The sequence below is a fragment of the Triticum urartu genome, chromosome 7 (genome assembly GCF_003073215.2).
Source record: "Triticum urartu cultivar G1812 chromosome 7, Tu2.1, whole genome shotgun sequence".
Taxonomy (NCBI): Eukaryota; Viridiplantae; Streptophyta; class Magnoliopsida; order Poales; family Poaceae; genus Triticum; species Triticum urartu.
The window spans coordinates 354346969-354360259 of record NC_053028.1 but is presented as its reverse complement, the minus strand read 5'-3'; the positions used below and the strand labels follow the sequence as shown (position 1 = coordinate 354360259).

General features: G+C 41.9%; 1 protein-coding gene across 2 annotated transcripts; it reads left to right on the top strand.

Annotated features, from left to right (window-relative positions):
• The first annotated feature begins 535 nt into the window (after positions 1–535).
• On the top strand, positions 536–5392 carry LOC125517972. Of its 2 annotated transcripts, XM_048682934.1 has the most exons (5): positions 536–775; positions 2019–2162; positions 2265–2324; positions 2458–2508; positions 2757–5392. In XM_048682934.1, exons 2-5 carry the CDS (start codon positions 2034–2036, stop codon positions 2850–2852), a joined length of 336 nt encoding a protein of 111 aa, XP_048538891.1. In that variant the 5' UTR covers positions 536–775; positions 2019–2033; the 3' UTR covers positions 2853–5392. The 2 variants fall into 2 exon arrangements, with proteins under 2 accessions (XP_048538891.1, XP_048538892.1); XM_048682935.1 differs by having other exon boundaries at positions 537–2162; positions 4826–5314.
• The last annotated feature ends 7899 nt before the right edge of the window (positions 5393–13291 follow it).

Below are 13291 nucleotides of genomic sequence, written 5' to 3'. Positions count from 1 at the left end.
GCGAAAGTCATGGCCGTGCCTCTCGGAAAGTGAAAAATACGCGTTTTCTGTTTTTTTTTCTTTCGCGAGAGTTATGGTTTTGCTTTCGCGAGAGGCACGGTTGTGCTTTCGCGAGAGTCACTCGGAAACGGAAAAAAACGTGTTTTCTGTTTTTTTTCTTCCACGAGAGTCACGGTTTTGCTTCCACGAGAGGCACGGTTGTGATTTCGTGAGAGGCACGGACGTGCCTCTTTCGGAAAGGGAAAACCATGGTTCCGGTCCGGTTTTTTCGCCCGGTTTTTTCATCCGGTTTTTTCGTGAAAAAAATTCGTCAAAACCTATCAACATGGGATCTAGTTTTGAAGATCTCAACGCGAGGAATCCAACGGTGAAAACGGTTCAAGATTTGGACGCATGGTTTAAGAGATAAAATGTTTTGAATAAACGGATCTACGAAAAAAGAGAAAACTCCCAGGTTGCGACAAGTGGCGCGCTGCATGTGCTTCACTTGTCGCGACCTGGGAAAGTGGAGTGCTCTTTGCAACGAGTACTGCCTCCTCCCAGCCCCTTTGTGACTTCAAACACGCAACCCCGAACAGAGTCGAGCGAGAGAGAGATAGCCATGGCGATTTGGAGCTCCGCCTCGCCGCTCGATCTAGTGTTTTGGTGGTGGCTTGTCCGTGCTCTCCGTCGTGTTGCCCCGCTTCCTCCGCCTCCCTTCTGTTCCCGCCGTCGGGATCTGCGGCATCTCTCGGCCCCGCACCGACCCGTCCCCATTTCCGCCGCTGGCGATTTTGTTCGTCGGATTCGCCCCCCCCCCCCCCCCCCCCCTCCCTTTTTGTTGTTCCAGTGATCTGTTAGGTTGGGAGTTGGTTTTGTCTGTCAGATATGATGATTGTATCCATCCCCCGCAGCTTTTTTCCGTGTAGATTTGTTTAGGTTGTGCCGTTTCTGGGATGCGTTTGATTGATCTGCTAAGCGCGGTAGCTGGGATGTGCGTCAGTTTGATATGCTTATCTGTAATTGATTGGTTGTTGGCATTCGAGTTGTTCATGTGAGGCTGGCTTGCTTAGTTGTAGTAGTCTGATGTATTCAGTCAATTCGAACGGATGTATTCTGTTCCCGGGCCTTTAATCCCTAGACCATTTCTCTTCACTGGTATCGTTTAGTGCGTATGTGGTTTACCCTGTAATTCCTTTTTTGAATTTACAGTGATTTACAGTGCAATCCCCATTGTTTTTTAGAGTGATTTTCAGTGTATTTTATACTGGATTTTCATTGTAACTTTCTAGTGGATAGGTTGAATATTTGTAGTGTAAATCCAAAGAAATTTGTAGTGTAATTTCAGTGTATTTTGTCAGTGGATCTGCACTGTATTTGCTAGTGGAATACCAATGTATATGTCCTAATTGCAGTGTATTTTTGTCAGTGGGGTTGCACTGTATTTGTTAGTGGAATTACAGTGTATTTGTCAGTGATGTACAGTGTAATTTGATAGCTGATTTATAGTGTAATTGCCATGGATTTGCACTGTATTCGCTAGTGGAATTACAGTGTAATTCACTTGAATTTTTATAGTGGAATTGCGTTGTGCATTTACAGTGTAATTGATAGCTGATTCTACAGTGTAAATTCAGTGTAATTTACACTGTTATTGGTAGCAGAGGAATTGTGACTGTTCTTGTGATGCATCGCTAGTTTGTAAGTTCTTGTGATGCATCTGATTCCAGTGTATTTTCTTAGAGGATTTAGACTGTAATTATATTCAGATTTACACTGTAATCTTCATCGGAATTCCAGTGTATTTTTCTTAGTCGGTGATTACAGTGTACTTACAATGTAATTCTCAGTTGGTTTCCACTGTAATTCGCAGGGGATTTCTACACTGTAATTCTCAGTGGGTTATGTAGTGAAATAAAAGAGATGTAGACTGTAAATGCTATCAATGAATTTCTTCTTTATATTTTTGTTATGTTTTATCCCTTCTGCCGTTTCATCTCAGACTTTTTGTCCTTCTCTTTGTGTTTGTACATATTTAGGTTATAGATTAAAGTATGGGGAAACTCATGAAGGCTTTTGGTAAGGGCACTTCTGCTGCTTGTGTTGAAGATTGTGAAGATTCAGATGGGGATCCTTTTGTCCCCAATGATTTTGTCGAGGATGATCCTTTTCAAGCTTCGGAGGTTATATTTCTAATTTGATTTTTTATTTCTTTTATTTCTTGCTTGGTAGCTTATTTGTTCCGGGTTTTTAGTTCATTCATTTGTTTCATCTGTTAACTGCAGGAAGGTCATATGGATGATCCTGATTTGGAGAAAGCTTTGTATGAGTTCTACGTGTCTCATGTAAGTGTGGTGCTGTAGTTAACGCTTTTGTACCAGTTTCTTCTGTTAATGCTTTTTTGTACCAGTTTCATTTTTGTATCAGTTAATGCATGTTTGTAGTTAATGGATAATTCCTCTTTTTATGTTTTGGCAGAAAGTGAATTGCTTAAAACGGAAGATTACAAATGCTGGAGCTCGCAATGTGGTATTTTATTTTTTGTTGTTTATATTTCCTTTTTTTGCATGCAACTTCTCTATGATAGATATGGATATAAGTTTTAGATAACTCCTTTTGTAATCTTCATCATATCTATTTTTTTGTGGAATGGCTATTGATGCACAAGAACCTAGTTCCATATAGTTCTAGTTGTTGCTAGATGTCTTTCTTTTGTTTCTTTTTAATGTAATTTATCTTGATTTTTTCTTTTGTTTGTGTTTCTTGTTGTGTTGTAGAAGCGCAAGAGGTCTTCTGATTTTCCTGTAGCCATTACATTCACTAGATACTCTGGCAAGTTGTTCTCCACCGTTATTGGTGGGCTTGTCTCTTAGGCAAGTCCGTGTTCTTCAGAGCTACAGGGCAGATTGCCTTCTCAAATTTGTGAGGACAGAGGTGCCTCTTAGGTTTGTCAAATGGTAGTGTCCAAATTTGATCTTGCTTCAGAGATTCAGATTAGGAAGAAGTTTATTCCGATTCCCAAATATGTCAAACATGACATCTTAGATGTTCCTGTTGATGGTGAGCCCATTATGTCCGATGCTGAGGCTGGGCGTGAGTTTATCTTGTCCCATTTCAATGTGACCAGCATCCCATCGGTTTCTTTCTTCTACAATACACTCAAATCTGAAGAATTGCCTGATGAAGACATTTTCATCTGCTTCATGTGTATTTCCTTGTCCACTTTCTTGTGTCCAAATTCAAGCCTTTCTCCTAGTCCCAAATATCTCCATATTTTCAGAGATTGTAGTTCTGTGATGAACTATGATTTATCTAGATTGGTATATGAGAGTCTCCTTGGCAATATTAAGAAGTTTAAGGATTCTATGAAGGTTGCTTCTATGAGATCAATGACATTTGGCGGTTGTCACTACGCATTCGCTGTGAGTCTTGATTTTTACAGTGTAAATTTAGGTAGAATTACAGTGTAATTGTAGGTACATTTACACTGTAATTCCTACTATATTTACACTGTAATTGTAGGTCGATTTTACAGTGTAATTCTAGGTCGATTTCACAGTGTAATTCTAGGTAAAATTACAGTGTAATTCCTACTATATTTACACTATAATTGTAGGTCGATTTTACGGTGTAATTCTAGGTACATTTACACTATAGTTCCTACTATCTTTACACTGTAATTGTAGGTCTATTTTACAGTGTAATTCTAGGTACATTTACACTGTAATTCCTACTATATTTTACGCTGTAATTCTAGGTAGAATTGCAGTGTAATTCCTACTGGATCTACACTGTAATTCCTACCGGATTTTCAGTGTTGTTCTTAGTGTAGTAGATTTTACAGTGGATTCAAACTGGATTTACAGCGGTATTTATAGTGTAAATCTTAATGTAATTTTAGTTGATTTTATAGTGTAATTTTAGTGGTTTTTGTCATTTCCTTTTTAATTGTGTGTGGTTAGTTTTAGATTAGAGATGGGAAATTTTTGCCTTGTAATGTTGGGTTCTTTTTCTCCTTTCTCGCTGCTTTGCCTGTGTGGGTTGTAAAGGAGGCTAGGGGAGCTTGGCTTTGATGTAATTTTCACGGACCTTTTTTAGGTGAACTTGGTTCAATCCGTACTTCTGTAACATGGTTTGTACTTTGTCTTCCTTTTGGTTAAGCTATTCTTGTAGCAAAGAGATTGACAATTTTGGTGTATTTACACTGTAATCTTTATTGGATTACAGTGTAATTCTTAGTAGAGTTACACTATAATTCTTTGTGGGTTTTACACTGTAATCTTAGTGTTTTTAGCCTGATTGTGTTACTCATTTTTTCTGATAATTTCTATTTTCAGTGTTTATGTTAATGCTAATCAATATTCAGTGTAAACAAGTATCAGTTCATAGCAGTTTACACTTCCAAAGTTACTTATATTCGGTCATTCAACAGGAAGTGTCTAAACTAGTAGATCAAAGTTTCTTAACAGTGTTTTAGTTTTTTAGTTTCCAAAGTTTGTGGAAATAGTCACATATTCTCTCAACTGCAGTAATCCTCAACCTTGTATATTTTCAACTAGTTTTACCTAAATGGAATTGCTAGCCTAGTAGTGTGTTTTTGTCCCTTGTATTTTCCCCTAAATGGAATTGCTAGCCTAGTGATCTTTGAGTGTGTTTTTGTCCCCTGTAGTGTGTTCCTATTCTGCAAATCTAGAAACCAATGATCTGGGCATCTAGTTTTCAGTATATAGTGTTCTTGTGATCATAGACTAGTAGTACTTGCGACCATGTTCTAGTTGTTCCTAGGATTTGTGCTGGTTCTTTCTTAGTGTGCTTCTGTTCTTTTTCCATCTGTTCTTTCTTCCAGATTTCTTCAGGCAGGAGGGAGACGATAGGAGGTGATGAACGCATAGGAGGGGGCGAGAAGGGGTGTTTACCTATGTTTTTCCTGCTTCTCTAGCCATGTTGTTGAAGTTTGTGTACCAGATCTTGGAGGAATCACCCTCTCTGGTGGTGCTTCTTCATGTTCGTCCACGTATATGTGGTTGTTCCAGTGCATTTGTCAATGCAGTTAACTTTTTTGAGTGGATTTTACACTGTAAAACTGTTGAAATTACAGTGTATTTATTAGTGGTTTACAGTGTTTTTTATAAGTGGATTTGCACTGTAATTTCTATCTAGATTTACACTGTAATTCATATCTGGGTTTACAGTGTAATTCCGGCTGGTTTATAGTGTACTTCTTTGTCGATGTTGCAACTTCGATATGATTTACACTGTAAATCTTAGTTCAATTTTGGTGTACTTTTAGGTTATTTTACACTGTAATTCTCATTGGATTACAGTGCATTTTTAAGTGGACTTTCCTTTGTAATTCATTAGTGTATTTTGTTAGTGTAATTTTAGTACTTCCTCAGTGGAATTTTTACTGTTATTTAAGCAGTATTTACAGTGTAATTCCTTTTGTGTATTTCAAGCGAAATTTGCACTGTAAATCATTGGTGGATTTACAGTGTAATTTTAGTGGATTATACACTTTTTTGCAAGTTTCATTACTAGTGAAATTTCAGTGTTTTTAGTGGAATTACTGTGCTTTTTTAGCGGTTTCTACTCTGTCATTATCAGTGGTATTGTTAGTGTATTTTTAGCCCTTTGTATGTAGTTCATTCACAGCAACAACTGTAATTATTCAGCTGTGTGGTTAGATGTCATCAGATTGGTCCTTTTCCTCTTGTAGTTAGCTTAGCAACCCTTGTTGTGTGCGGGTTTGAAAAGCTTGGGGTGTCGACCCGTTTAAAGTTTGCAGTGTGGTCCTGTTTTAGAAGTGAGGGACAGAAAGAACAGGGGACATGGGGCACGGGGAACATGGGACTAGGGGAACAGGGGACATGGGGCACGGGGAACATGGGACCAAACCGCCCGACAGGGAAACCGCGGCCACACCACCAACTCCTAGTCTGCACGAGGGACCCAACACCTTTGGCCAGCTCCAGGACCGCCTGCAACGGTTGTCACCCACTTCAAGGGATGGCCTTGCGACTATCAGACCTGCCTCTACATGAAAAGACCTAGGCAGGCACCACCAGGAGAGCACCACCGCTCGCCATGCCGCACAGGGTGACCAGCCGCTCGATGCTCACAAGACTCCATCTTGATCGAGCCAATGCAGCGCCGTCACCAACCTGCCTGTGGGAACGCGCCGCCGCCTCCAGCAGGCGCCAGTGCCACCAGAGTGTGCCACAACTCCTCAGCCAGAACCTGCCAGGCCCGCCGTAGCAACCCACCTACCATGCGTCAGCCACCAACCCTCACCTCCGGCCAGCACAGATCTGGCCAGTCACGAACTCTGCCACGACGAGGATCACCAAGCCGCCATTGCCCTGCACGTTCCACCGCGACGCGCCACCACCAGCAAGCTATGCCGCCTCCAGGCCGCGCGCGCCCCGTGCCCTGACGTGCCGGCCACTGAGAACCACCACCAAGCCGAAGAGGAGGACCACCGCAACATCCGCTCCAGGAGAAGGCAAAATGGGTATCCTGTTGCCGCCAACACCACGCGGGCTTTGCCCGGCAGTGGCGGCGAGGGGGCTGGAAGAGGACCGGAGTCCGTTGGCTAGGGTTGGAGCTCTCGAGTCGTCCGCGGGAGGGGGGGGACATGAGGCCAAGCCTTTTTCAACAACTGAAATCGGGTCTTTTTTTTCAAGCTTCTTTTGTATTCACTACTGAAATCGAGAAGTTTGCCTAGTGCACAACAATCTATCGAGTTTCTTCTATCAGGAACTTGGTAAAGCAACGTAAAGCCAAGTGCAAGGTTAAAAAATTCAGTAATGACGTGGAACTTAGCAAAGCGGTATCTTTCAGGAGTGCGGGAAAAAAACTTGGCAAAGAGATAGAACTTCGTAAAGGTTGCTCTTTGCCGAGTGCCGGGCAATATTTGGCAAAGACATGAAAAACGGGACCACCCAGCTTAGGGCTTCGTGACGGCGGGGGGCGGTTTGTCTAACAGTCGGCATATATTGCCTTTGTCGAGTGCACTCGGCAATGCTTCTCAGTGGTACTTTTTTACACTTTGTTCCCCAAAAGACTTACAATTCAAAGATGTAGCAATTCATATATACTCCCTCCACTCCATAATAGTAATGGTTTTAGTTCGAACTGAAATCATGATAATTATTATGAAACGGAGGGAGTACATATCAGGACATCACAAGTTTATTGTCTCACATATCATCATCATTCACATCACATGTCAAACATCATCAATTCACACACATACACTGCAAGTTCGTTGTCATAAAAATAAACAAGTTCACCATTTGACACACAATGACACAAACTTATATGCCGACACGACCTCAGGGTTATAGTGGTGGCAGAGGAGGAGGAGGAGAGGAGGAGGAGGACGAGGAGGGGGGATGCGACCTCGACGAAGCCTCGAGACGGTCAAAAGAATCTATAGTTATTTTTGGTTGCATTATCAGCAAAGAGTTTTATCGGATAATACTATAGGTGATGTATGGAAAAGAACTAATGGAGCGCACTTTCAGTGCACGGCGGCATTGGCGCACTTTATCTAGGCCGTGTCATGCATGCTTCGAGATGGATACAATGAGTGCCAACGTGTAATATGAATGATATACCGGTTCCCAACTGTAGCGCTATATACACAAGGTACGGTCCGGTATCGCAATAAAGTGCAGCCATATTGCCGCTCCTATTTGTGCCATCGTATTGGGATCCGATGCCAAACTCGGCACAGGTCCAACTTTCTATGCGCTGAGCTTGTACTGCACAACATATGCCTGCGTCAATGGATGCATCCTCATGTCTGCTTGGCCCCGCTCATTTCAGGTGAAACAATGCATGAGATCTACACATATTTAATGAATTTTGGCCTCACATAGCACACGAATGACTCGTCCCTAATTTTGGCCCGGGCATTTTGTGTTTGTCTGCATGACCTACATGAATTTTGGCCTCGCATAAGTCTAGGCGCTGGTGTTTAGTGTCTTTAAATGAAGGACCTGCCCGAGCTGTCGTACATCTCTGTGTGCATGACCAGTGTTGCTGGCCATGACAACTAGCGGTCTATGCGAGAACTCTAACCTGGTGATTGATTAATCGAACTGTTAATTTGAAATTTGCTGAATGTAATGCTTTGTGTGGGATAAGTCCAGTGTTTCCACGGTTAAAAATTGTAAAACTGTGTTGTATAAACTGTGCAGGGTTGCGTGTGCTGTTGTAAACGTGTTGGAAAGGTTAGGATCGATCTCATAGCTCTATATGTTAGTATCATGTAGGAGTATCTGTTAACAACTTAGTGTGAGATCAATCCTAACTAGCCGAGGGTAAGTCGAGAAGGGTCGTCTAGTCTGATCAAAACAGATGGTTACAGTGCTACGTACCAGGCGAGTGTCGGGGCAATTAGTACGTTTGATGGTTAGTAATGGAAATAATTAAGTTTCATAAACAAAAGTTGCTTGCGTAAACCCGCTTAGAACTGCTCCGTGATTAGCTAAAGTGCCTCAAGTAAATACCAACTAATGGTTGCATAAACATCTATGAAAAAACTTCTACATGGTCAACTTATATGTGCAGAAGAATTATTTTGCTCAATCAGACAAACAATCCAGCTGAGCGAGTTGGCAAACTTTTCCATGCCCTGACCCGTGCCCGAAGTTGGTACAAGATGCAACCTATTCTGAAATGTGGGCTACCATGATGCTTGCCGCCGGACATATGCTGCGCATGCAGGAGGAATCCAAGACCAACCCTGCTGGATTACGCGGCCAATACAGTCTGATGAATAACAAACACATCACTCCTATACATTGTTCCATAAATGCTAGATGATGATCCACATGAAACCTTTACTTGGTCTTGGAGGTTCTTATTTCCTGCCTCATTCCTTCTCTTGGATTCCTCACTTTTGTCTCATTTCTTTCGCCAACTCTGTCCCGTGCAGCTCTTTCTGCCTCCAACTTGGCCGATATTATGCCATCGCAATCTCAAGCATATGTTGTAGTGCAAGAATGTAAAGACATGGGTATGAAAGGTACACACCTGGAGCACGACAGTCACAGCCGCACTAGACATTAGGCGAATCCGTACGGAAACACTTGAGCTCGTGCTTTGTACATGGAGCTGAGAATGCTGGGGATTTGAGGAGTGGAGATTGAGCCGTCGACAAGGTAGTGGTGGCCATCCTTGTTCCCGCCTCCTGTTAGGTTGAGGCTATCCTGAACGAGTCAGCCCTGCATCAGTATTTGTTTTCTTCATGTGCTGCTCCTGCCACACTGGGGTGCACCACATATCCGCCAACCTCTCCCAACAATACGCTGGTATCCATTTCTCCATCACCTACATAGAAAAAAATACATCATATGAGTATATGACGAAGAAAAGAAACAAGTAATGGTAATCTGAGGGAGTAGCAAGCAGTGATGTTACTTACTGACAAGTACTGGTCCTGCTCTAGATTTGTGTCGTGGCTTCATTATCGGCTTCCCATTTTCACCCCTACTATAAAATCTAACCACAGACTTTGTAGTGCACATCATGCAACATGCACGTCGGGGAGATTTTTCTTCGCAACTCTCTCCATGTGCAGGCATGTGTCAGCCTGGAACCCATCCTCGCAGATAAAGTGATCCTAGCATATATTAGTTAAATATAATTATCTGGCTTCTGATATGGACCAACGTAGTACTAACCCAAAGATCTCGATGTATCCACTCGGCTTTGTTGCCATACATGGGATCCATGGAAGCTTGATAGTGCGTGCATGAGAATCTTGGTGACTGCTTGCCGATACGTCCCCGTCGTGTCTATAATTTTTTATTGTTTCATGTCAATGATATTTCTCTAACATATCTATAATTTTTAATTATTCCATGCTATTATATTATTAATTTTGAATGTTTTATATACACTTTCAGGCAACAATATATCATTTTTTGAAACTAATCTATTAACTAGTGCCAGTGCCAGTTGTTGTTTTTACTTGTTTTTGACTTTGCAGAAATCAATACCAAACGAAGTCCAAATGCCATGCAATTTTTTAGAGATTTTTTCTGACAATAAGAGACCCTGGAAGCTTCGGAAGGGGACGAGAAGCCGGAGCAGTAGCCCACAAGGTACCAGGGTGCACCCTGGGCTTGGGGCGCACCCTGGTGCCTTGTGGGGCCCACGAGGCTCCGTTTGACCTAACCCCGCATCTATAAATTCTTAATCATAAAACCAACAGAGGAGTACACGAAATACTTTTTTCGCCGCCGCAAGTTCCAGAACCACGAGATCCCATCTGGAGGCCTTTTCCGGCACTCTGCTGGAGGGGGAATCGATCACAGAGGGGTTCTTCATCATTCTTGCTGCCCCTCTGATGATGTGGTAGAGGCAAAGGTGTTCCGTCTTCCGATGAGATGGTGGCTATCGTTTTAGAGGAAGTCGATTTTGACGATCCGACTACGAACATGCGAGGACGTCGCGCCTTAGCAATCGCTAAACCAACTCCGAGAGGTTATTGACCACACCGGAGCACGATCAACCTGACCACGAAGGTCTGTTTCCTGCAGGCAAACGAAGAACAAGCAAGAAACTAAGATTGCAATCTGGATATTGCGAATATAAAAGGAAAGTTTAATTGATCAAGGTGGGGTTCTGTGACGCCTTTGTCTGGTCGCTGAACAAAAGTGGAGTACACGAAGTTGCAGCTATGGCGAACTTTAACCTAAACAAAACCCAAAGTCTAAACGAGGCCCTAAGGGCTGTATATATGGAGGAAGAGGGGGGAATTTCGTGGCCCTTAGAGGAGGGGTCCGAAAACCAACCCTAACTCTTGTTTCCCCACACATACGGACTCCAAAATCAGCCTATACTCAAGTATTCGAAATTACATGAGCCTGGCCCAATAATAAGGTGACGCAGCACCTATAATAGCCTCTGGACGAAATTTATGAAGTGGCATCTTGTATATTTCGTCCAAGGCTTCACACACTCATTATGGTGGCTTCAAAGTCCTGAAATCATTATTTGTAACTCCGTTCTTGTTCCCCTTGCGCATGCCATCATCTCCATGCTTTATCTTGCTCCAATGATCATCCTTCTTATCCAAGCTAGGCCCTTCATTTGTAAGCAAGACAAATGTATCCAATTTAGGCAGCATCATATTCTCACGAACATTAGAACCATTACCAAGAAACAGAAGTACCTGGTAATTTAATTGGCGTGCGCGAGCTCTAGTAATTGGTCCTGTATATGTATCAGTAGGGGCTGTGGGTGTAACTTTGTTAGTGATGTCCTCATCATCCTCCCCTTCTTGAATTGAAGTCGTCCTCGAAGGAAGCTCATCTTCCTCACCCAAGTAAGGCTTCAAATCTGCAATGTTAAAAGTGGGACTAACCCCAAAATCTGCAGGGAACTCAAGTTTATATGCATTATCTTTTATATTTCTAACACCTTAAAAGGACCATCAGCACGTGGCATTAGCTTTGACTTGCGCAAATTAGGAATCCTATCCTTACGCAAAAGTAACCAAACAAGATCTCCAGGTGCAAATACAACACGTTTTCCACCCTTATCTCCAACAAGTTTATATTTAGCATTCATGCGCTCAATGTTTTCCTTAGTTAACTCATGCATTTTTAAGATCAATTCAACACGTGTTTAGCATCAAAATTAACCTTCTCCGAAGATTGAAGAGGCAAGAAATCAATAGGTGCACGAGGTAGGAAACCATACACAATTTCAAAAGGGCACATCTTAGTAGTAGAATGCAACGACCGATTATAAGAAATTCAATATGGGGCAAGCATTCTTCCCACTTTTTCTTGTTATTCTTAAAAACAGCCCTAAACATGGTAGACAATGTTCTATTGACTACTTCAGTTTGTCCATCAGTTTGGGGATGACATGTAGTACTGAAAAGTAGTTTAGTCCCCAGCTTAGCCCATAAACATCTCCAAAAGTGGTTAAGAAATTTAGTATCACGATCAGAAACAATAGTATTTGGCACACCATGCAAGTGAATAATTTCACGAGAGAACAAATCGGCGACATTAACAGCATCATTGCTTTTATGACATGGTATAAAGTGTGCCATTTTTGAGAACCTATCCACGACAACAAATATGCTATCCCTCCCCTTCTTTTTTCAAGGTAAACCTAAAACAAAGTTCATAGATATATCCTCCCAAGGAACACTAGGTACAGGCAAAGGCATATATAAACCATGAGGATTGAGTCGTGACTTAGTTTTTTGACATGTAGTGTAGCGAGCAACAAAACGCTCAACATCCCGTCTCATCTTTGGCCAAAAGAAATGTGTAACAAGTATATCCTCAGTCTTCTTCACGCCAAAGTGTCCCATTAATCCTCCTCCATGTGCCTCCTGCAACAACAAAAGACGAACGGAGCTAGCTGGAATGCATAGCTTGTTAGCACGAAACACAAATCCATCATTAACGACGAACTTTTTCCAAGTTCTCCCTTCCTTACAATTCTGCAAGGCATCTTTAAATTCAGCATCATGCACATATTGATCTTTGATGGTCTCCAAACCAATTCTTTTAAAGTCAAGTTGTGAAAGCATAGTATAACGACGAGACAATGCATCAGCAATAACATTTTCTTTACCCTTCTTGTGTTTAATGACATAAGGGAAAATCTCAATGAATCCAACCCATTTAGCATGTCTACGGTTCAATTTTGCTTGACTTTTAATGTGTTTGAAAGATTCATGATCAGAATGTATAACAAATTCCTTGGGCCATAAATAATGTTGCCATGTTTCTAAGGTCCGAACAAGAGCATATAATTCTTTATCATAAGTAGAATAGTTCAGACTAGGCCCACTCAATTTTTCAGAAAAGTATGCAACAGGTTTGCCATCTTGTAATAACACATCTCCTAATACAATTCCACTAGCATCACATTCAAGCTCAAAAGTCTTATTAAAATCAGGAAGTTGGAGTAAATGAGCATGTGTTAACTTATCTTTCAATACCGTGAAGGCTTCTTCCTGTGCGGTACCCCAAACAAAAGGCACACCCTTCTTTGTAAGCTCGTTGAGAGGTGCAGCAATGGTGCTGAAATCTCTCACAAAACGCCTACAGAAACCAGCGAGGCCAAGGAAACTCCTCACTTGTGTGACCGTTTTGGGCTACGACCAACTCTCAATAGCTTCAATCTTGTCTTTATCAACTTCAATTCCCTGTGGAGTAACAACATAGCCAATAAAAGATACTTGATCGGTGCAAAAGGTGCAGTTTCCAAGGTTACCAAACAAACGTGCATCACGTAGAGCAATAAAAACAACGCGTAAATGTTCCAAATG